Source organism: Populus nigra, chromosome 2 (assembly GCF_951802175.1).
Source record: "Populus nigra chromosome 2, ddPopNigr1.1, whole genome shotgun sequence".
NCBI classification, from domain to species: Eukaryota; Viridiplantae; Streptophyta; class Magnoliopsida; order Malpighiales; family Salicaceae; genus Populus; species Populus nigra.
The window spans coordinates 38648772-38673031 of NC_084853.1; the positions used below are offsets into that span (position 1 = coordinate 38648772).

Here is a 24260-nt window from a genome sequence, read left to right on the forward strand (position 1 = left end):
ATCATGAGAGCTTTGATTCATGTAAACAATGGTATGTACTTGAACTTTTTTTCCTCTGTATGGTTGTGCAATGGATCTGTGCTTGTATCATTGCAAACTTCCAGGCAGGCACGAAGGGAAAGTATTTCCCTCCCAGTGAAGAAAGACTAAATAATATTTGGATTCGATCGGGAGAGTCAACTTTTTGTCCTCTCAAGGTTTTGAAAAGTATATTTTGAAGGGTTTTTTTTCTTCTATAGATTCCACGAACAAATGGAAAGATCAACAACTTCCTTAACACTCTATAGAACACAGAAACAAGAAGAGGTCCATCATGGATAGCATTGCCTTGAGGGCATGAAGAAGCAAGCCTTACTCAAACCTAAATTCTTATTATTATAATGCCAGCCTTTTTTTTCTTTACCACACAGTGTTAATAAACATCAAATCCCTGAGAGCTGAGAGATTGTCTTCTAGTTAAGAGGGATTTTTTATTGGGTCGGTGGGTTGTCATTGTTTCATGATAACGAGATAGGTGGACGCTGTTTTGGCTAATCATCTTCTGCATTAATCACTTTCTGTTAGCTGGTGATGAAGATTCCTCTCCAAGCAGCAGCATCCACTAATCAGAATTTAAAAACAGGAAAATTAAAAAATGAGAAGAAATGTCGCAAAGGGTGATGATTTTGATCATTTATAGTGCATTAATTAATAGTCCTCTCGCATTTATGTCATCTTTGACTCTTTATTCGTCTCTTTTCTTTTTGTGGTTCTATATATTCTCTCTCCCTTTATAAGTGACAAAAGTGAAGATTTTACTTGTAAGTAAGTTGAAACAGACTTTGTTACATAATTGAGAGGCTGAACTCATCCCGTAATCACCTCTAATATATTACGGTGTACACAAGATAAATTCATACAAGGAAAGCATATTATTTCATATTTTACAAGAAAAAAATCCGTGATAAAGTATAGAAATCATTTTTGAATTCATGTAAAGGAAGCTTAATATAGTTTGATGGAAAAAGAGAGAGCATGACTTTCTATTTAGGTTAGATGGAGGTTAAAAAGAAATTAATTTGTTTTTTATTAATATGGATATCCAGGCTAACTTGCACCTGTCTTAATTAATCACATAAGACCTGAAGTTAATGACCATGTAAATCTTCAATGGCTTTTAGGTTTATAAAACTTAAATTGATAAATTTTAGAAAACAAATCTAAATTCTGACCAGTGAGCTAAGGTTGAATTCATTTGTTATTGCTTGAATCTCACGTGGCAACCTTCACCTTGGCTTACATAGCTAATTTCCCATGAATAATTCATTTAACTACCATGTTATTCAGCTTCTTCTCCTCTTGTTCCTCCACTGAGTTGTAACAATCCAATTCCCCAGCGACATTCAAACGTGATTCCTCAGAAATAATTCTACGAGAATGGCAGACTGTGATTACTTAAACCTTGCAAGGCCATTTTTCTTTAGTTCCTATGCAGCTGGCAGCCATTTATCCGTGGAACTCATCACAGGAAAACACCATTTCCATTGACAAACCAGATCACTATTTCAAGCAAGAATGCACAGGCACGGTACAAACCAGGAAACCATGTAAATCGTATCAAGACCATGCAAGCCGGCAGCAAAAGAGAAATCTAGGTTTTACCAGGATGATTTATGAAAATGAGCTTATCATATACAAACCAATCTTCTCTTCCCACCACATTATATAAAGAATACTAACTGTTTTACAGCCAGCAGCAAGCTACCCTTGGAAAGCCTCTGCAGCAAGCCCCAAAACTCCAAAAACCCATGCGGATCGATGTTCCTTAATGTTTGCAGACTATACTCGTTACAGAATGGGACAAAAATAGGAAGGCTAGAAAAAAAGAATATTGGCTACTTTTTATAGGAAAAAATTATCATTACATGGTTGACCGCTCCAAAATGATTCCCATCCCTATGACATGAACTCTATGCATGTGGTACTTCTTGATTTCAAACACAAGCGGGCCAATGGGGGCTCAAATCAACCCCGGGAAGAGGTGAGAGTGGAAAGGAGATTAAAACAAAAGAATCTCTTCCCCCCAAAAAGCCCAAACACAAATTACAACAGGAGAAACAAAGAGAATAACACAAACTAGCCGTGACAGGCCTCTTCTGAAGTAGAATTGACCAGACTCGCCAAACAATGACTAACCTGAACCCATGGCAGAGAAAGTCACAGCCCACTAATCCCACAATCTGCAGACTAATTGGGAACTCAAATGTGCAAAGCTCCACCATAACTTCAGCCTGAAAATTCTTCAGGTCTGACTGACTTCTGTGACCATTGAACTAAGAAAAATGCTTTTATGAGAATGGCAATGACTCCAATGCAGTATGCATGAACTGGACAGCAATGAACAACTTTGACCACAAGGCCTCCAAACCTCTAAATTACAAAGCACCGGCAGCAGATGTCTTCTCCAATTTTTCTTTTCCAATCACTACCCTCCTATGCTCAGCATGCTCGGCAACACCGTTTGCCAGCGCTTGAAAATGAAAGTCAAGTGTCTGTGTAAGGTTCTGGAACCTTAATGGATCCAATGCTTGCATGGCTGATTCAACAGAACCAAAAACAACAAAAGGTCATGGTTAGATGGCACCAAGAATTAGTCTTAAATCTTCTCTTATGTACTATCGCAAAAGAGGTTCCCCTTGCCTTTGATAGTGTCCACAAAGAAAATGAAAGGGTCCACCTCGTCAATCGGTGATTGCAACTCATCATCATCACTATAGTCATCGTCAGAGTCATCATCATCCTCATCATGTGGGCGGAAAGATTTTGCCTGTGGTATACACATAGCAGGTGATGATTGAGTAAAATGCCCAAGAATGTGTCGAGTATAAAAGAGGTGAGGAAAAACATAAAACAAGCAGTTCAGTGAAACTTCGATCAGAATTCACTGACCAACTCAGCTTTCTCCATAAACCAAGGTTTTAAAAATTAGTTTGATATGAAGAGAAATTTGAAATCGATCTCATGTAAAATCCATCCAGGCTACCAAGTTATAGCTCAATGCATCTTGAATAACATAGCAAATCAATATGGAAAAAGATATAATCGGCGTAAATTAGCAATCCCAACACAGAAGTTCACCTGTGAGATACAGTAATCAAGGTATATATATGGCTTAAAGTGAATGGAGATCGCATAAGGAAATCAATTGCAAGGTCAGAACACTTATGAGCCATGGCAACATTTTGGTCATGCAATATCATATAAATGGGCAAGCAGATATAAGAGAAGCTGGCTCCATTTGTTTCACCTTCATCGTGGACTATCAAGGGTACAGGCACTGGACAAACTCCAGAGCACTTGGCAAGCTGCTGTACCGTGTTATAATGAAATGATTGGGCTCATAAAACACCAACCAAATACCAGTTTGAAATTTTTTATATCAAGGCGGCGGCCACACCGTCAACCAATTGCTGGTTTTCCAAGAGTGATGTCACATATCACAAAGAAAACCTAACGAATAAATCACGAATGGAGACAATGGCAAGCATTGTAATTTTAGTAAACTCTTTGGGAATTTATTAATTGTCTATTTGTGCCATTTGTTAAAAAATAATCATGACAGACAGTTTTACTCTTTCTAAAATGGATCTTTGACCTCACAAAATTTTAGATTTTCAACATGCTGTTCTCTTAGAAAAAGTTCAGGCTCAGAGGAGAATCATTGAATCAACTTGCATTGCCAGCGTGCACTTAATAATGTGCTTTAATAAAAGCGACCATGAAAGAAATTAGGAGGGAAATGTAAGGGGAAATGCAGGAACTGAGGGTGATAAAGTACATGCTTTGACTTTTTCAGCAAGGACATGCAATTCAAATTGGATTAAATTGAGAACGTATGCATTCTCCTGGGATAGGGAGTAAATTGATTTCTCTTTTAAACACACTGGATTTTAAGATGGAAGCGATATGTACAGTATGCTTAATATTCATTTCCAATAAAAACAAAATATAGATCAAGGCTACCAATATCACCAGCATACTGAAGAAAATATGGGGTTAAAAAGCCATGGATTCTCATTAAGAATGAAATATGAGAAAATGATCACACCTGTGCAGCTAACTTGTGAAGTTTAATGCTATCAGCTTCATCCCCATCCTCAGCATCAACTCCCATTTCTTTATCAGACCCATCACCATCATCATCTTCGTCATCAGTCTGGAAACCATCCATATCACCAAGATCTTCAGCTTCTTCCTCCTTGGCAGCTTCTGTCCCAACACATAATGTACATAAGAATATCAATATTCTACCTAACATATAATGAAGAAAGATCATGGCAGTGGGAAAAACCAGGCAGAAGAGAGAAAGACAGAGTCCGACCTGCAAGTTGATCCTTGTATTGAACTAGGAGATCAAGAGTGGCTGTGAAAACTGGCCCCAAAGCCTCTCCTGGCAATTGATCCGCAGGGAGAGCAAGTAGTGATGTCAATCCCAAACAACAAACTTTCTTATCATGTTCCCTGCGCCACAGAAATCACTAAGTATGCTCCACCAAATCTTAGAAACCATTTAATGAGAATATGAGAAAAATAGACCACCACTTTACAGCTCATATGAAGCCCAAGGATAGAGAATAAAAGTTTAAGAAAAGTTACCTTTTAAAATTTGCCCGTACACCACTCTTTTTCACTTGCTGCAACATCTGGAACCATAGATTGAAGATCTCAGTAGCAACACCAAGTTTGTGCAATATGCTGAGGGTCAAAGCTGGATTGTAGTAAAGAGCATCCGCAACCTGCACAGAAAATTCAGAAGGGTATCCTTTTAACAAAATCTCAATTCAAATACAATGGGTAGCCTACTACAGACAAAAAAGAAATTCACTTAAAAGGGAGTGATCTTGTTAAGCTACCAAAAGCATTAACTACTAGCTACCTCAAAATAAGACATTTTTACAAGAATATCAAATAAATCTGAATGTCAGATTTCGATTTCCCACCTCTCAGAAGCCATAAATCAGGATAGCCTAGTATAGGTTTGTATGCAAGAGAGAGAAAAAAAAAAGGTGCAATATCTGTGACACATGCTTATATCAAGTGTGGGATGATACTTCGTAGATAAAGATTAATCAGTTCACAAAATAATTCTTTTCAGGCAATTCAAGAAACTTGAGAGTTATAACATATAACCCAAAGACCCATAAGTGAACTCCACCGAGAATGGAACTAACCCAACGCATACAGTTGCAACAGGAACCCATATTCCTACCCCAACTAGGAAACTGAGTAGTATAAAACTTACAATAACAAATTAAAATGTTCTCTGTAGAATATTGATTAACTAGGACGTGGCAGATCTAATAAATTCTTCTGTTGCCCCAACATCAAGAATGCATGTGACATGGAATTTTAATAGGTGCCTTGTTTTATAAATCTATCAGTTAGAAGGGATAGTTCAGGTTGTCAAATGAAAATTTTGGTGTCACCATCGATAGTTGACTGACTCTCGGTCACATAGAGAGAACACATTCAAAGACAAACATAATTTTAAAAGTATAAGAGGTTATCGGAGGCAGAAATTCCCTGGGAATGAAGTGGACTGAACAATCTCAAATTTCTCAAGAAATGGATCTTTGATAAAATAACATGAAATTACAATATCCATTATCCCATGGAGAATCCTTGACAAGCCAGCTTCCAATATATCAATAATGATGAATAGCCAAAGCAACATTATGTGTTTATTCCAAAGAGTGTGAAGTACCAATCAAAAATTACCTTCATTATCATAACAAGGCCCAAAATCCGACACTGCCTGTTTACCAATAAAGACCTAAAATTCATAATTAAAAACAAAAAAAAACCTTACATGATTAGTTATAGTGTGAAACACGAGCCTGTTCCACAATCACACAAACTCTAGGCCTGTCTGCTCATAGTCAAGGTCAGGAATACTGACTTCCTACTCAAACCTAGTACGAGGTGAATGTTCATAGTTCAAACTACTTGAAAAAGTCAAGCCTGGGAAATAAGCAATCCCCAAGAGAAAAAGGAGCAGGATATGGAGTTCAGGGGGCAAAGTATCATCAAAGGAGTTCGGGGGGTAAAGTATGATAAAAAAGGAAAAGTCATGCATCAAAGATTTGTAAAGTACCATTATAATTCCTTACCACTTGCATAAGAAGACATTTCAAGTATGATTTCTCAGTTCGACGCAACCGCTCAACAGTGATTCTCATATATGGCTCAACCCACTGATCCACTTGCCCTTTACAGTTCTGAAAAACCACTTCAATAAGCTTTGGTGCTGGTTCTATGTCATTGTCTTCCAAGTTTTTATCTGCCATGATCTGCAAAAGAACAAAAAACATAGACCAAAAAACAAAGATAAGTAGATAAAATAAATTAAAGAATGTTCAAGAAAATAGTCTCTTCATTCTGCATGCTTCAATTGCACAATTAGCAAAAGAAAAAAAAAGCATTTAATGATTCTAGAATAACTCACATATGAAATCATTTTCCAAAGACTTTGTTGGTAATCTGGTTCTCTGCATGCAAGGAAATGTGCAGTCCCCCTGGATATATAGTTGTCCAAGGGAACCAGAATGTCTGCAGCAGAGCATAACAGCATGAGAACTGTCACAAGGACTAAAAATTTAAAAGCATCATAATACAAATTTAATTCATTCAATCACAAACCCTCGATTTTGTTATCTTGTTCAAGCTAGTAAATAATGGTAGCAGTTTAGAAACATTAATTTCCTAATACATTTAGCAAATCATATCAATGAGGGTATAAAAACCAAAGACAGCATTAGCTACCAAGATGTTACGAGTGGCAGAAGAAGTCAATGAACTAAATACATACTTGGAAAGAAATCAATTGCCCAATCTGCCAGTGCTTCAATCATCAAGGGCCAAAGAGACCACATCTCTGTAGATATCATCGGAGAGAAAAAGGTCATATATGAAACAATTTCCAAAACTTCTTCGAACACCTCTGCAGAAAGATATAAAAAGAGTTCAATTTCACAAGTTCACCAATAGAACAAAAGGTTCGATCAATATCATGCCATCAGAGACAATTAAGCTTTAACCAGATATTTAGGCCCAGAATAGATTTCAAGGATAAAATTAAAATTCTTCTTGCAAGTTTCAAGGAAAAACATGAAGATGGGAATTCAATTGCAAAGTCTAAGTTTTCAAAACACTTTATGGTCCTGCTTTAGTATTTTTCCAATCAAGTGACAAGCTAACACAGGATATAGATTTACATGCTACAAGGCATAGGTGTCTCATTCCCAGGAGAGTAACAGGAAAGAAGACTGGATTGCCAAGAGTGAGCAGGAGAAAGAGAACTCAACTGGCCTTCAAACCGCATCACAAACCAATCTCACTGGATCTGAGACAGCCAGATTGGCAAGCAGAACCAGAATGACTAGAAAAAAATAAAAATTCTACTAATTAGAGCATATCACAAGGATACAAGCAAGTCCTAATATTCCAAGCATCAGTCATCGCAGAATTCAATCGGTTCCATTCAGACAAGATAAGACAAGCCAATGGATGCTCGCATACCTTGGCCATCGGTTGTCAACATTCTACGCATTATAGGAAGCAAAGTTGGCTCAATTTGGACAAAAAGATCAGGTAGCCTGCTGACTGACTCGAGAATTGTGCTTATTGCACGCAAACAACCAACTGCAGCTAAAGCACCAGGATCGTCAGCTTCGTCATCAGCTTCTGCAGTATTCATGCATCTCCAAAATGCAGCTGCCTGAAATAAAGGTGTAATGTCAGTCTCAGTCAGAGACAAATGTCCAACAACTGTAGCATGTAATCAGAACAGATGAGTATTACCAAATTCTGGCATAATCCAAGAGCATAGGGTGCCATCTCCTCACCAAATTTATCCACTATAGTTTCCAGAGTAAATACCAAGTCCTCATTCTCTACCTCATTCATTAGTTTGAAGAACTCTGGATGGGAGGAAGAAAAAATAAATGAGTTACATCAGCACTTTTAGAACCTTTTTAACAAAGGCTAATTGGTCACATGCTATTAATAACCTTTAGAATTGAATGCAAGGAAAAAAAATCAACAAAAAAAGCAGTGACACTGATAAGAAAAAAAGATCTATGAACAAAGAGAAGCCAGCTCTACTTAACTGGCTTCAGAAATTAATGTCATAACAAACCAAAATGAATTGTCAATGAGTATAATCACATACCATCAAGAAGTTGAGGAAGAATCGGATGGATCTCACTTAAATCTGAGTCATACATAGAATTCATTTAGAAGATAGAGATAGAAATAGAAAGAGAGCTAGAGAGTGTAGCAGATTCATACCTTTGCAGGCTTCAACAAAGCTTCGCAATGCAAAAACTGAGTCAACACGCACAGGAAGTTCTGGATCACGCAACCCAGAAACAACACTGTGTAAAGCTTTACGGAAATTGTTCTGGTCTGAGAAGTTAATGTGGGCATATTGTCCAGCAACCCATGCAGCCTAATATCAACACCAATAATAATAAATAAATAAATAATAGGCTGACTTTTAATGAACTAACATATAGACTTTGCAATCTGGGAAACACAATTAACATTAAAGTACCAGAGCCAATAACAGCAGGTTATAGCTAAAATATAAAATGCCAGACAGAAAAATGATTCCAAAGAAAAAAGAGCTAAAAAAGCAATGAACCTTTGCTCTAAGGTGGCCAGCAGGGCTGCTGAACTCAGGGAAAACATGTTGCACTAACATACGCTCCAGCTCAGATTTGTATGGGTCAGTTTGTTTCAGCTTATCACAAAGCGCTCCAATAGCAAGTAGAGCACCATCCTTTTGTCGATAGGGTTTACATTCCAATGGTGCTTCATCATATCTACAAAAAAGAAAACATCAATCTGAGAAACATTAAGTATCCAAATATATTTCAATCTATTTTAAAGCTCAAAATGAAAGATACCTCTTAAAAATTTCCACAACGAATAGAATGAACTTTTGAAGGTTCTCCTTCCCACGTTTTCTAACCAACTCGCTGACAAAATCCATGGAAGCAGTCCTTGGACTGTACAAATCTTCAATGATATCTGAAACAAGGCATGCCATGTATGAATCACCATTAAAACTCAGGATCTTTTAAGGAATGATGTAGACTTTTTATGTTTATGGAGAAAAGGTGGCTGTGGCTGTGAAGGGTTCATGATTGTTCATGAAAGTGTTTGGTAATGTTGCTGGTAATGCGTCAATTTTAAATTTAAAGAAAATAAAAACACAAATTAATTAACAAATTACTACAGTTAATTAATTATTAAAAAAAATGAAGGATATTTTTGTTGTTTATCAATTCATGTTGAAAAGCACCTCTGAAAGTATCAAATTAATAATTCTCCAAAACATTATTCAAATTTTTAAAACCCAAAAGTACACTTGAAACTCGAGTCTTTTTCTAACCAAATGGTTTATTGCATTCTATGGCAGGGTCAGTGCCTCCCACAAGTCCAACAATAATGCCAAAGCACTTCAGTCTTTCAAGCAATGGATCCAGATTTTGATACTCACCATAACCCTTTCTCACATATTCATGTGGGTCTTCATCCCAGAGCTTCTGATCATTGTCATTAAAGCACATAAGAGGGAAAACTATCTCAAAGAGAAGAACGTCAAGTCTTGGTTGCAGTAGATTGTACATGCTATTCTTTGAGATACTGCATGTGAGCAAAAATCAGTGTGACAACATTAGCCTTCAACAATACACCATAGCAGCAGTGCAACATAACACAAAATTGAAAAAAAGGAGATGTCAGTGGGTGCCCTTGGATCTTGTTAAGAAACCAGTTATTGGTAGCTAGTTCAATGTTTGAGAAGTGCATCATTTGGGTCTTAAGCATTGGGTTTGTGATGTAATTAGATGAAAAGTTCGGAATTCAAATTTTTCTAATTGTTGCAACATTTAACTACCACAAACTAATAATAACTAACCTCTTAACAAGTGCCCTAAGGGCACCCATTAGCCAAACCCAACAAAAAATATTGATAAAACTGTGGTGAACAACTTGTCACAATAATGCAAAAGGCATAAAAGTCATGTGCTTTAGAAACCAAGGCATGTTCATTTTTCTGCTGTGTACATGTGCTTGAGTTTCTTTCATCTTGCAATCAAATGATAAATGCTTTTAGAATTACCATACCAAAACAAAGGGGAAAATAAGAACAGTTCAGTAAAAAGATGAGCAAAATGATGCTATCAAAAAACAGAGTCAAACCCTAGGAAAGGCCATGAGAAAAAAAAAATCTCATGAGTGCATCAGTTTGGATTTTAAGCAGACATGCCACTCACACCTAAAATGATGCATATGACAACAACAACTAGCCTCAATTTCAAACTTGCCCAAACCAGGTGCATTCAACAACAACAAACCTCAATCCCAAGTTCCCGACCCCAGCTAGTTCGCAGAAACAAACTAGTTTGGAACACTGCCAAAAAGAGTTTTAAAAAACTGGGAGCTGAAATATATGACAATGGAAAGAAGGAATGGGATGTAAAATGTGAACAAAAATATGACTGCAGTATGTGTGAGAAAGCATATTGTACAAACCTGTTACTTAGGTACTGAAGAACTAGGTTGATAACTCTGTCAGGTAAATAGCCACCAACACGTATCACATTCAATAAATTCAAGTGGCACTCCAAAATCTTCCCAGCAAAATTTTTCTGAAATATTTGGGCAAAAGCTTTGTTTTCTGGGTTTTGAAGTTTCAAATCTCCAAACCTACAGGTGTTTAAAATGGTCATGACACAATAAACGACATGATCATCCCAACTACTCTAAAGCTTATTTCAAAAACCAAAACATTACCGAGTGTATAGCCTGTTCAAAATGTGAATTGTCCATTTCTTCACCTTCCACCATCCCCATGACTTCCTAAGCTCGGGATCCACAGGCTGGCCATCAACAGGAACAGGCCTCTCCAGAACAGTTAAGAAAAGAACCATCCAAGCATTGAAGACATTTGGATCAAATAGCTGCTTTGGAATCTCCAACTGATGATCAGTGACAATAAATTAAAACTTGTAGATCATAACATCAAAAATACTGTAAGAAGCCCATGTCTGAGAAATTTTCTACAAAAACAAACTGCATACAACACTAGGATATTTCCTAGTTCTAACAAATAATATATGTATCATTTGACAGCATCCTAGCCTCTTAATGTCTTATGAATGCCGGAGGTAGAAATAGGATATGATCAAACTTTAATTTATTCCTAAAACAGGGTAAAAAAGTATTAAACATACTGTTTTTGTATGAATATCCATATGCAAAGAGTGCCAACATTAGGTCCTCTTCTCCTAGCACAGCAGTAGGTTGTTAAAGTACATGTTGAATGAGTATAAATTACAACATGTACAAGACTGCTCTAAACATTACAGGAGAACAAGTTTCATAATTGTCATAAGCTGAACTGAAGGATGAACATGGAGGGGAACTTCAGCATGGCTTACAGAACATCTCAATAATATGAGCAAAATGCAAGTCAAGTAGCAAAAAAAATTGGGGGGGGGGGGGGGGGGTGGGGGTGGCCGCGATTCCAAAAGGCACATTAGAATATGCTCCCCATGATAGATATACTGGAGCATCCAATAAACAAGGAATCCTTAAATGGAATTTACATATGTTAACTATTGTAACTACCATTTAAGAACTTACATATATAGATGACCAGAATATTTTACAAATAAGCTTAATCAAATCTGCTACTTCCAGAGAAGGATTCGGAATCTGGACAAGCTTGTTGAATATGTTGAGGAGATGAGAGAATGTCTCCTCAACAATGCGATAAACAGGTGTCCTCTCCTCATCCGACTTGAACCTATGAAAAAAAAAGTTCGGTAATATTAGAATGGATGTTTAATGTAGTACATCCCAGATAAGAAGGTGAATATGGATTTTGACATAAAAATTATTACAAATGGAATTCCACCAATCAGACAATTTATTGAGCTCTTCAACCAAACTCACAAGCAATGTGCTCACTGCATGGAAGAATACGATGGGTGCCAAAGCATTCTAACAAAAACAAACCCTATTGTGACATTTTCTTTCTTGCAACATTCTTAAATGGATCGTTTTTTCTAATCCCCAAGTCAAATTGGTACAACAGCTCACTTAAAGCATCCAGACACTGTTGCAATACACTACTGGAAATCCAAAGTGCGGGCTGAAAAGCAGTCCCAAGACTCTCATACCACAATTTATTGCCTGGGAAAGATTCTTTTCACTGATAATAAACAGCATCACTGATGAAATAAGGGAAAACCAATCCACACGGTCTAACTAACTATCAAGCACAGGTATCCGTGCCAATTATATAGTCAGCCACGAAATGACTTCTTTTTTTTTTGACGTGCAAAGATACAGAGGTAAAAAAAATTTTATATGAACACACTTCTCATCAGCACCACAGGCCATTGTTCAAAACCGGGTCGTTATATTTGAGCTATATCAAGCTCAAAGGCCATATGCAAGTTATTTATATGTCTTTCCTATTTTTTTGTGGAAAATGATCCCAACATCAATGTTTAGATATTTATGAAATGAAGATAGAGAACCACAAGCATGTTCAGAACTTGAGAAAAGGTCAAAAAGCTTAGTGATTGGCATATTATCTTGGAAGTGAAATAAAACATGAACAACTAGCACATCCTTACTCGTATTTTCTAGAAAGAATCCTCAACACAAAAAGAGCTCCATAAACTTGCTGATCTTGTAAGTTATGCTTGATCCAATCCAGAAGGTGCGGCCACTGCTCTGGGTAATCAGCATGGATCATTGTTTTGATACACTCGCCCAGCTGTACCCTATATATCATGGCATGATGTTTAATACAAAAGAAGAAGAATCAGAAAAGCCTCTACAATGGTCCACTAAATTCCAATACACACTCTACAAACAAAGTTGAATTTTGACAATTTAAAAAATAAAAATTCAGGAGATCATATTTTTCCAACAAAACACTAATTAAAGGCAAGAAATTGCAATTCAGGAGAGAGAGAGAGAGAATTCCCAACATGAAAAAATCAGAATCATCAATAAAACAGTAGAAATCACACAATTATACCTCAACAGAGGTGGAACTTGCACAAGAAACACTAGGATGTGATCCCTCACCATAGCTTTATCATTATGTGAGACCTTCGGTTGCTCATCTACAATAAATAATAACAAAACCAAGCAATAACAATCATATACTAATCAAAAACAACAATCTGCTGGTATAATTAACCGACGAGGATAGCATACCAGGCTCATGGGGTGCCCAGTTCCTAGCAATGAAGTTCTTGAAGTGAATACTAGCTACTTGACGCACAGCCATGTCGCAATTATTGTCCACGATAATCTGCAGCAATCTCACGAGATGCTGAGGAGTGTACTGGAACTGCAATCAAAACACATCTTTAACTGAATTGATTATCGCAAAGCTAATAAAGAAATATTATAATTGATCAATTATTCAATCTTGAACCTGATCGAGTCTTTGCTCAGCGGCTTTGCGTTCATCGGGATTGGGACTAAGAGCAGCTTGTAGGACAACAGCGAGGCTAGGGAGATCCATATTATTATTATGATTATTATTATTATTATTATCCAACTGATCAAAGGATAAAAAATTATCAACCTTCAGGATTTTTTTTTCTTTTTTGGTTATGTCTAAACCCTAGCTGGATAGGCCGTCTTCTTCTTCAGCTAGGCTTTAGTAGTGGGGGGGGAGGAAATGCTGAGAAGAAGAGGGAGAAAGTGTGCGTGCGTGTTCGGGTTACGGAGAGAGACAGCTAGTGAATGTTGTATTTAAATGATTAGGGTTTACGGTTGTTTAACTACAATGAATTACGACATGCATGTGAGTTTGTTTTTTCACCGCTTCAAATTGTTTCAGTATTAAATTAATATTTTTAAAATATTTTTAAAAACATTTAATATGTTTATGTTAAAAATATAAAAAAAATTAAAAAAAATATTATTTTAATCTTTTTTTAATTAAATAATATTTTTTTAAAATAATATGTATCAAACACACATAATAATAGAATTTTAAATTAATTTCTAATGTAAAAAAAAGATATTTTACATTTAATAAAATGAATAAAAAATATATATCAAATAAAAAAATAAAATAAGCTGTTAATATTAATTAAAAACTAAGACAACAAGCTAATTTTCCTTATAAAAAATAAAAGAAGTGCACGTACAAATATTTTACTTCATGAAAACATAATTTATTTATCTAAAATTTAAAAATAAATTATAATAAATCCTTTGAAGTATTATAAAATTATAGAAATAATTCAAAAGATTAATTATTGTAAAAAAACCTACAAAATTTAAAAAAATAAGAGAAAGGATATTGATTAAAAGTAAATTAATGAAATTTACTTAATTTTAGAGAAAAAAAAACTAATTTTAATGTCAATGAGTTTTATTTGACAAGAGAAATCAATTGTTGTGTTTTTAAACCCTGCAAGCCTAAAGGCATGTGTTTTTTTTTTTATTGGGTTAGGTTGTCAAGCCATTCGGTTTCAAGTGCCTAACTTTTTTTTAATTTTATTTTTTATAATTTAAATTTAAATTAATTAAAATAGATTGGTTAAATAAAATTTGGATGCCCTACTTGAAGGGTATTCATTTTGATTGCAATTACTTAAAATAAATAAAGTATAAAAAGAATATGTGATATTTTCAATAGAATAGAGTTTAATTTTTACTTGGTTTTCTACCAAGAATATAACATTTTTCTTTTGATATTAGTAGCGTCCTCTTCATGAAACCTTATATAATATTTATTCAACAAATTTCATATATATATTTATTATTATTATTATTTAATTAAATAAAAAGTTAACCCCTACAAATAAAGTTATTAAACCAATCAATCTAGTGTAATAAAATTAAAATTAAGTATCTTAATTCACATCTATTTTTCAATTTTTTTATTTAATTTTTTCCTAGCATTAACAACTCTTTTTTTTTTTGCATTTACATTTATTGATATGTATGTAATTTTTAATTTATTTAATTAAATAGATGAATGAGTTTTTCAATTCATTATAAGGATTTATTTTTTAATGACAAAAATATGTTGAAAATGACTGCACATTTATCTTTTAGAGTTAAAAAAAACTTTGTATCCTGTCAAAGACAAAGCGCGGATCACCTGACTGGATTTTAAAATTAATTGTCACACTTTTACTTACAAATAATAAAACATTAGTGTTGTCTGCATTTTCTTTTTTATATTAATTTGTTTTTGTCCTCCTCATAGCAAAGCGCGAACTGTAACCTAAGTATATATTAAACTTCCACGGATCTTGTTATAAATATGCCATCTATCTCATTGGCATATTAATTACTTTTTGTAAATCATTGGTATATTAATTATTTTTTAATGTTAGGTTGCAATGAAAAATAAGTTAGAATATATATTCAGAATCTGTCATGATATTTTGAATATATTTATATATATAAGCTATTAATTTTTTGTTAGATGATAGAATTTACATCACATATATAGCATCCTAATTTTAAGTATCTCAACTTCATCAATTTACTCTTTCGTAAAAATAATTATTTGGTATTATAGTATATAGTGTTTTTGAAAAATATTTTTCATTAAAAAATATATTATAATATTTTTTTTATTTTATTGCATTAAAATGATGGAATAAATTAATTTAATATTTTTTTAAAAGTAAAACACAATTTTAAAATGCAAAGCAATTCCTTTGCCTACAGAAATGTCAAACCGCTTTTCCCAATCAAGTGCATTTGAAGACAAATTTTCTGCTAAGGATCCATGCTCCATGCACTTGTAAGCCAAGAGCCTATGCTTTCCCTCTGCACAACATCCCCGCATCTCTATCAAGTTCATGTGATTAAGCTTCCCGATAATGCTAACTTTCTGCTCGGAATTCTTCTTCTGCTTGGTTAGCTTCTTTCAGTTTCTTAATTGCTGCAACTCTATGATCAGATGGTACTCTTTTGTATACAGTTCCTCCTCCACCTCTACCAGTCTCTTCAATGGAACCCCGGGTTGCCCTTTTCAGCTAAGAAAGTGTGAATTTTCTAAAGCTTGTTTCAATGCAGAAATAACCATGGTTGTCTTGGGCTCGTAGCAAGAAAAACCAAGCTGAGAAAATGACAGGAAACTCGGCTGCTCCAACTTCGCAAGCAAATCGAAGGACAGAATATAATGATCCATTTTGATGACTTCTGAGAATGTTCTGTTCATAAGTTTGACAGCTTCGAGATAGAACAACCTAAGCTGAATTCTTCAACAGTCCTATTGGAGAAGAGGCTGGTTTTTGCCACTTTCAAATAGAAGTGTCCATCAAAGTTTACTGAATTATGACCGTTTAGTAATCCACTTTTCGGGTAAAATAAGGAATGTTTCGTGGATAATAATACTTTCTGAATCTGTTCTGGAATCCCTTGCAATTGCATAGTTGTGAGCATAAGTCCTCACACATGGGCGCTGTAATTGACTTGAAGCGTGTTTCGTGCAGGGTAAAAAATATGTTTTTCTTGAAAATATATTATAATATTTTTAAAAAAATTTTAATATATCAAAATAATTAAAAAATATTTTTTAAAAAATAAATTTAATATTTTTTTAAGATAAACATATATTTGAAAAGCATTAAAAAAAATTACCGCCCTAGGTAAGATTGAAAAATAGAAAAATCAATCATATTATCCAGGTAAAGAGACTGCATGTTTTCATTTTCATGTATTATACTTATTCATCAATTTTTACAACTAAATGATGCGTAGAATTGAATTCAATTTCATATATTATTTAAATTCAATTAATAACTTATTATAATTTTTATATTCGAAATGAAATATTAGATTTTTTTTTAGAAAAACAGTATAACTTTTTTAAATATTTAATAAATAAAAGATATTTTAAAATCTCTTAACATTTATATTCTTAAAACTTTATAAAATATGTTTGAAAATTATTATCCATTATTGAAAAAAACCATTTTTTTATTTAATCATGAGTTTATTTTTTTTAATATTATCTCCTTGAAAACTTTAATGAAATAAAAATTTATCTTATAATTTAGTCCAATGAAGTAGATTCACTAAATTTTATAAACATAAAACAAATTTTGACCAAGTGAATTGATATGCAATCACGAGGTGGGTTTTTTTTTCTTATTATTATTTGTTTTTAATTTAGAGTCTCGTTTATTTTTTAAATAATATTTTTTTATTTTTTAAACTTTATTTTTATATTTTATCAAAACAATCTAAAAATTAATAAAATAATAATTTAAAATAAAATAAAATATATAGATTCCATGAATTCGACGATAATTATTCGGGTATCTACAATCAGAAAACGGGCTTCCTTTATTGGGCAGAGTCGGGACCTGTTCTTAAGAAGAACCTAAAATGGCACTCAAGTTCCAAAACAATTCAATACCATCTTGGACATGGAAATTCAACAACTACAAAACCCTAGTAACTACCCATTCTCTATCTCTCGCTTTTCGCCACCCAACAGCCCATGCCACCATCTGCCATGGCCAGGACCACTCTACAAAACACACAACTCTTCTTGTTGACAGCTTCCATGAACACAAGAGGCTCAAGTCCCTGCTTCACAACCTTAACAACAACCAAAACCCTTTGCAACTGCTTCAACAGGATGGAGACTGGTCCAAAGATCACTTCTGGTCTGTCATCAAATTCCTTAAACTTTCTGCAAGATCCAATCAGATTCTTCAGGTACACTCACTCGCTCATTTATTTTTTTTAGCAGCAAGGAAAATTGAATTTGTTTTTTTTCTCTCTCTTTCTGTTGTGGGTTTTCTGAACAGGTGTTTCATATGTGGAGGGACGTGGAGAAAACAAGAATTAATGAATTCAATTATGAGAAGATTATAGGGTTGTTAGGTGAAGAGGGTCTAATGGAAGATGCAGTTACTGCGTTTATGGAAATGAAAAGTTTTGGTCTCTGCCTGTCCTTGGAGGTTTACAATTCTATAATTCATGGTTATGCAAGAAATGGCAAGTTTGATGATGCTTTGTTTTACCTTAATCAGATGAATGAAATGAATTTGAGCCCGGAAAGTGATACTTATGATGGCTTGATTGAAGCTTATGGAAAGTATAGAATGTATGATGAGATGGCTATGTGCCTGAAGAAGATGGAGCTGGATGGGTGTTCACCTGATCGCTATACTTATAATTTGCTCATCCAAAAGTTTGCGCAAGGTGGATTGCTGACAAGAATGGAAAGGGTTTATCAGTCTATGCGAACCAAAAGGATGAAGTTGCAGTCTTCGACTTTGATTTCGATGCTTGAGGCATATGCAAACTTCGGGATTGTGGAGAAGATGGAAAAGATTTTAAGGTGGGCATGGAACTCAAAAATCACTTTAAAGGAGGATTTGGTTAGGAAATTAGCTGGGGTTTATATTGCAAACTACATGTTTTCGAGACTGCACGACTTGGCTGTTGATCTTACTTCTATAACTGGCCGTACTGATATTGTTTGGTGCCTACACCTCCTTTCTCATGCTTGTCTTTTGAGTCGAAGAGGCATGGATGCTGTTGTTAGGGAGATGGAAGATGCAAAGGCTTGTTGGAATATAACAGTTGCAAACATTATCTTGCTAGCATATTTGAAGATGAAAGATTTCACCCGCTTGAGGATCTTGCTCTCTAAGTTACCAGAAATTCGTGTGGAACCTGATATAGTCACTTTTGGAATTCTTTTTGATGCAGAAGAAATAGGTTTTGATGGAAAAGAGTGTTTAGAGATGTGGAGAAAGATGGGTCTTCTTTATAGACGTGTAGAAATGAACACCGATCCTCTGGCTCTCTCTGCTTTTGGTAAGGGAAGCTTCCTCAGAAGCTGTGAAGAGGGCTACTCTTCCCTTGAACCTAATGCTAGAGAAAAGAAAAGGTGGACATATGTCGATTTCATAAATTTAGTGACTAGCAAAGCTCAGTGAAATGCAGCGTGAAATGAATGGAAGCTGATGAAACTGAGAGTCAAGATGTGTGAGCTCATCAAGATTACATTGATCAGATCATCAATTTCTGTTCATAAGTTAAAGCGTCACTTCTATGCATAGGAAGCATGATCTGGAAAGCTGTTCATTATGACTTGTATTATTTGGTGCCAAAAAGGCCCCATGGTTTTCTTCATGAAACAATGCCTATGAGCTTGATTTTCCTTTACTGCTCTCGTTGTTACTGGCTGTCCATGCCATGTGAGAGTAAACCTGGTGCGTTTTCCACAAACATCTTTGTTTATAGATTGGAAAGCTGGTCATGATCTCCTATTACAGTATGCTTGGAGAGGGTTATGCCATTATAGAGCTATCTTCCTTTGTATGAGGAGAGGAGCATTTGCCAGGCGTGCTACCCTCTTAGAGTTTCATTCTTTATATGATCATCACGCTGGGTAAAAATCTTGAATGCTAATACTCACAATAGGTGACTGTAGTCTAACGGCAGCAACCTGTTATGGGTCACGCTGGGTAACTATGCTCCATTTCCTCCACCAATTTCCCTTCATGGCAACGATTGCCAGAAAGCTCCCGCTTCACACTCGAAGAAGTGTGACTGAGAATTCCTTACATTCCCTTCATGTACTCCCCTCCCACTCACTTTAACTTTTGACTCTATCAGCAGTTTACGCTTGATTACTAGGAGTACTGTGACATATGATTGCTACAATACAACAATCAATACAGTTAGCCAGTTAGAAGACTTGGCTACAAGATGGAGAAGGTGAATCTCAGCCAGTTAGGAGACTTGGCTACAAGATGGAGAAGGTGAATCTCAACCACCAATATAGTTTAGCCACATTGCTCAGGCGAAAAACCTGCAATCCGCGCACGATAGAAAGACCAATTTTCATTAAGTAAAAATATTCGAGACACAAAAATATCACCAATCAACTTGGATAAACTTGTTAAATTCATGAACTGAATCATGATAAAAAAAAATTACCTCATATATAAAAATTGAAAATTATAACTTTAAACCAATACATTATTGAAGAACAAAACAAACAAAGAAACAATTTAAAAAGAATATAAGTCGTTTCGGGTTAGCCCAACAAACTTGTGACTGAGATAACTTAATAGAAAATAAATAAAAAAATCATGGAACTCAATTTTCAATCAACCAAACTCGTGACTCGAATAATGAGAGTGAGATTGCACCATAGAAAGCAAACTAGAAAAAAAAATTATGAAGCCTAGATTTCAACCAACTCATTGTTGAAGAACAAAATTAAAAAAAGAAACAATTTTTTAAGAAAAAGCAACAAGCAATAATTTAAGTCATCTCGAGTTATCCTGACAAACCTGAGGCATAAAATCAAGATAACTTAATAGAAAAAAAATTGAAAAAATCATGAAATTTAATTCTCAACTAACTAAACTCGTGACCTAAGTCATGAAAATAAGATTACCATATAAAAAAAATCAAAAGAAATTACAAAGCCTAGCTCTAAACCAATCCATTGTTGAAGAACAAAATTAGAAAACAAATAATTTTAAAAGGAGCAAAAAACATAATATGAAACATCCTAAATTAACATAACAAACTCATGACTTTGATCATAAGATCGAGATAATATAATAAAAAGCAAATAAAAAAAAAGAATAAAGCCCGAATCCCAACCAACTAAACCAACAATTTTGAGTCATGAAAACATGATTACCTCATAAAAAAATTATGAAGCCTAACACCAAATTAATCCATTGTTAAAGAATGAAATTAAAAATAAATAATTAAAAAAAAACGAGTCAATCCAGATTAACATGAAAAACTTGCAACCAGGATCATAAGACCATGATAACTTAATAGAAAGCAAAATAAAAAATATCACAAAACTCAAGGCTAAAATTGAAAAGAAATCGAATTACAAAAAAGACCCAAAAAAAGAGAGAGAAGAAGAAAGAAAAAAAAAGTAGAGTTAACAAAATCAAAATAAATTATGAAAGTCAATTTCTAATCGATTCAATATTAAATGATGAAATTAAAAAATATGATTAAAAAATGACTCAAGTAAACCTAAGCTAACCTGCCAAACTTGTAACCCGAGTTATAAGGCTGTGATAATTTTATAGAAAGTAAATAAAAAAATTGAAAAGCCCTACTTCTAAAAAATCTAATAATGAATATTGAAATTGAGGGGGGTGGCGATTAAATATATGAGACCTATATATAACTAAATAACTCAATGTAAAGAAAATATAAAAAAATTATGAAGCATAATGTCTAAAATAAGAAGAAAACTGAAAAAAAATTATATTATTGAATAATAAAACTAAAAATACCCAGGAAACACTATACTAATTAATAATATTTTATAAGTGTGGTTCCAGTGATTTGTTCACCTGTAACAAACTTATGCAAGTAAGCTTCCTGTATTCAGTATTGCAAAGTGAATCAAGTAGTCTAAAAATTGATGCAAGGACTGTTGATGTCAGTTCATTACCGATCATTGTCATCGCTTCTAACAATCTCTTTGAAGTTTGTAGACCTCTAGAACTCACGTCTAGACACGTGAAGACGACATTACATAGCTGAAAAAATAATTTTTCTTGTTAAAAAATTACATTAAAAAGAAAAAATTATATTAAAAATGTTAGTGGAATGAAGCCGGATCATAACATATAAGAATTTTTTTAAAGATAATATTAATGAATTGATTAAATACTTATGTAGTTTTTTTATTTATTAATCAATTTTCAGTTTATAAATATATAAGGTGTTCGTATGATAACATTGATAATGAAAGTGTCGATGAAAATACTTTTATTTCAGTAGAATCAACTTAGAAATCATTCTAAATAGATGCCTATGGTTGAGGCGTGGCGGAGATATTTAAGATTAGTAGATAAATAATCAATACTTTTTTAACCAGGTTACGTGATTTCTAGTATGGCGCACACATCTATACTAAGAGAATAGCTGAGTCAAATAACTTTTGTTAAAGAACCATCTCAACCTAAAAGTTTAAGTTGTTAGGTGAGTTTTCATGATATAATTTATATTATTCTCTAACACACCTCCTCAAGTGAAAGCCCTTTGAGCTTGAAACTTGCACATGCCCACATTACCTTGTGCTTAATTTTTATCAAATAAATAGGGATGGTGAGATTCGAACTCGTGACCGCTTGGTCATCAAGACTCTAATACCATGTCAAAGAACCATCTCAACCCAAAAGCTTAAGCTTTTAGGTGAGTTTCCATGATATGATTTATATTATTTTCTAACAACTTTAAGGTGTGAAACAAATTTATATCTCCCCACATCACTAAGAGTAATTGAGAGAGATATCTATAGTTCTTGATGTCGAAGAGTTTTAGAAGGCGGTCATGGAGTGGGTTATCGAATCGAAATAAGGAGACTCACGATTCCATTAACAAGTATATTGGTGAATTGATTTGTTTTATTAATCATGCAAAATGCCTGGTAAGAGCTTGCTTTATTTCTAAGTATTGTTTTTTCAAATGTTAGTGATCATTTGTGATAAAGTCTAACTAATGATTTATTTTACAGGTTACACAACTTGGGCATAAGCCAACTCTAATGGAGTTATATATGAAAACACATATATAAAAGAGAGACAGACATAAAGGGGTGCAACAGTTCATGGATAATCGAGTCGATGTGTAAATGAACTTTGAAACCTTTTACATATTTTTTTAAACAATTTTTTTTTGTCGACATCTTTGACTTGCTTTTTTTTTAATAAAACATATAATGCCAATTTACATGACAAACACAAATAGGATCCTTCAACCCATCAAAAATACAATATAAAGTTGTGGTTAGAGACTAGAGCAACCAGTGGACTCGGTAGGAATTGGATTCACAGTATCTCTATGACTACGGCCTGAGATATGAGGGTGGACTATAGTGTCTTAGTGGTAGGCACCTATAATTTAACTCGACTAAGCCATGTGTAGCCATTTAGGAGTTGATTCAATACCAAATTATTGTTGTAATGGCCGATTTAAAGGCTGAATTAGAGGCATGGTACGAATAATGCAGTAGGAAGTAATGAGAGCAGATGATGGTATACATGTCAACTCATTATCCTCCCTCTTATGGACCTCAAGAAGATTCTCCTCCCATTCTCCTCCTCCTCCCCGTCCCTCTCCCCCTGCAACTCCAACTTCTTTCTAATGTATATACATTTGTAATTGATTTCATAATTAAATTAATAATATATAATGTTTTCTTCAATTTAATTTAGTTGTTTATTATCAAATTGTTTAATCCAAATAAGTATGTACTGGGAAAAAAAACAAATTATTGCAATACAGATAAAATCACTGATGAACATAAAATTTTTACCGATAATATAGGCCCATTTTCCTTGGAGAATTGCAAAGAGTTATGAACTGTTTTGATATAAACTCACAAATCCACTGACAAAATTTGTATGTTGGTGATTTTATTGGGGGATTCATCGATCATACATGATCCATTATTGATGGGTATTCCATCAGTAATATTTACAGATGGATTAACTGACAAAAAAATAATCGCCAATTTTTTTTTTGTCATGGATATCCAGTCGGTATTTTTATTTGTAAGTAAATTCACTGACTGAATTATCAACGGGCCTAATATTCCTAATGAAAAGCTCGTTGATAACAAGCTTTCATCAAGGAATCTATCAGTTATTTATATACTAATGGAAATACAGAGAAAACACCAACAAAATATCGTTGTTCTTTACACAAATAAAAAAAGAAGCATTAATTGAAATAAAAAAATTAAGAAAAAAAGGGTCAGACGCTTCCTAGCTTCGCAAGCCAAGCCAGCCTGCCTAACCCATTTCATCCGGGCTTGCCCAGATTCTGGCCATTGTGGTTGCCAAACAATCAGGCTCAAATTTGTTTTGACCCCAAAACCTGTTTCAACTTGTTTTTTTTACCTAAAACACTTTAGAAACCATGATAAACCTATTTATGACCTCAAAACATCGCCCAAAAACTGAATTCAACTTGAAACCAAAAATCAACTTAAGCTTAGATCTTTTTTTTCATGAATTTTCAAGGAACAAAAACACCTAATATGAATTCCCCTCATCAAATGAAACAATTTGACACAAATATCATCCATTTTAGTGGCATAAATTAGTGTCAATGATATATTTCTCTCTCTACTACCAAAATCCAACGATCTCTCTCCCCTCTCTCAACCAGAAATCAAAAAATAACAAAAA

The 24260-nt window shown here is 34.1% G+C and overlaps 2 protein-coding genes across 2 annotated transcripts; one reads left to right on the plus strand and one right to left on the minus strand.

Moving 5' to 3' along the window:
• Positions 1-1672: 1672 nt before the first annotated feature.
• Positions 1673-13811, minus strand: LOC133682313 (importin beta-like SAD2). Its single transcript, XM_062105597.1, has 22 exons — positions 13511-13811; positions 13288-13423; positions 13106-13193; positions 12696-12845; positions 11695-11857; positions 10843-11027; positions 10582-10755; positions 9545-9690; positions 8949-9072; positions 8684-8864; positions 8329-8488; positions 8210-8251; positions 7840-7958; positions 7558-7756; positions 6848-6979; positions 6485-6588; positions 6150-6329; positions 4636-4775; positions 4361-4500; positions 4088-4248; positions 2680-2806; positions 1673-2575 (listed from the first exon to the last, which is right to left on the minus strand). The coding sequence occupies exons 1-22, from the start codon at positions 13598-13600 to the stop codon at positions 2415-2417; spliced, it is 3102 nt and encodes a 1033-aa protein (XP_061961581.1). The 5' UTR covers positions 13601-13811; the 3' UTR covers positions 1673-2414.
• Positions 13812-17381: 3570 nt separating this feature from the next.
• Positions 17382-19239, plus strand: LOC133681579 (pentatricopeptide repeat-containing protein At4g14190, chloroplastic). Its single transcript, XM_062104664.1, has 2 exons — positions 17382-17778; positions 17871-19239. The coding sequence occupies exons 1-2, from the start codon at positions 17443-17445 to the stop codon at positions 19008-19010; spliced, it is 1476 nt and encodes a 491-aa protein (XP_061960648.1). The 5' UTR covers positions 17382-17442; the 3' UTR covers positions 19011-19239.
• The last annotated feature ends 5021 nt before the right edge of the window (positions 19240-24260 follow it).

What these genes read in the sequence shown, in the direction of transcription:
- LOC133682313 (XM_062105597.1), bottom strand. Translation starts at nt 13,600, where the DNA reads ATGGATCTCCCTAGCCTCGCTGTTGTCCTACAAGCTGCTCTTAGTCCC. An exon ending in ATATGTGAGAAAGGGTTATG is followed by an intron (nt 9,073 to 9,544) that starts GTGAGTATCAAA and finishes GCCTTGTTTCAG; the next exon opens with ATATCATTGAAGATTTGTAC. An exon ending in CTTTGTGGACACTATCAAAG is followed by an intron (nt 2,576 to 2,679) that starts GCAAGGGGAACC and finishes CTGTTGAATCAG; the next exon opens with CCATGCAAGCATTGGATCCA.
- LOC133681579 (XM_062104664.1), top strand. Translation starts at nt 17,443, where the DNA reads ATGGCACTCAAGTTCCAAAACAATTCAATACCATCTTGGACATGGAAA. An exon ending in GATCCAATCAGATTCTTCAG is followed by an intron (nt 17,779 to 17,870) that starts GTACACTCACTC and finishes TTTTCTGAACAG; the next exon opens with GTGTTTCATATGTGGAGGGA.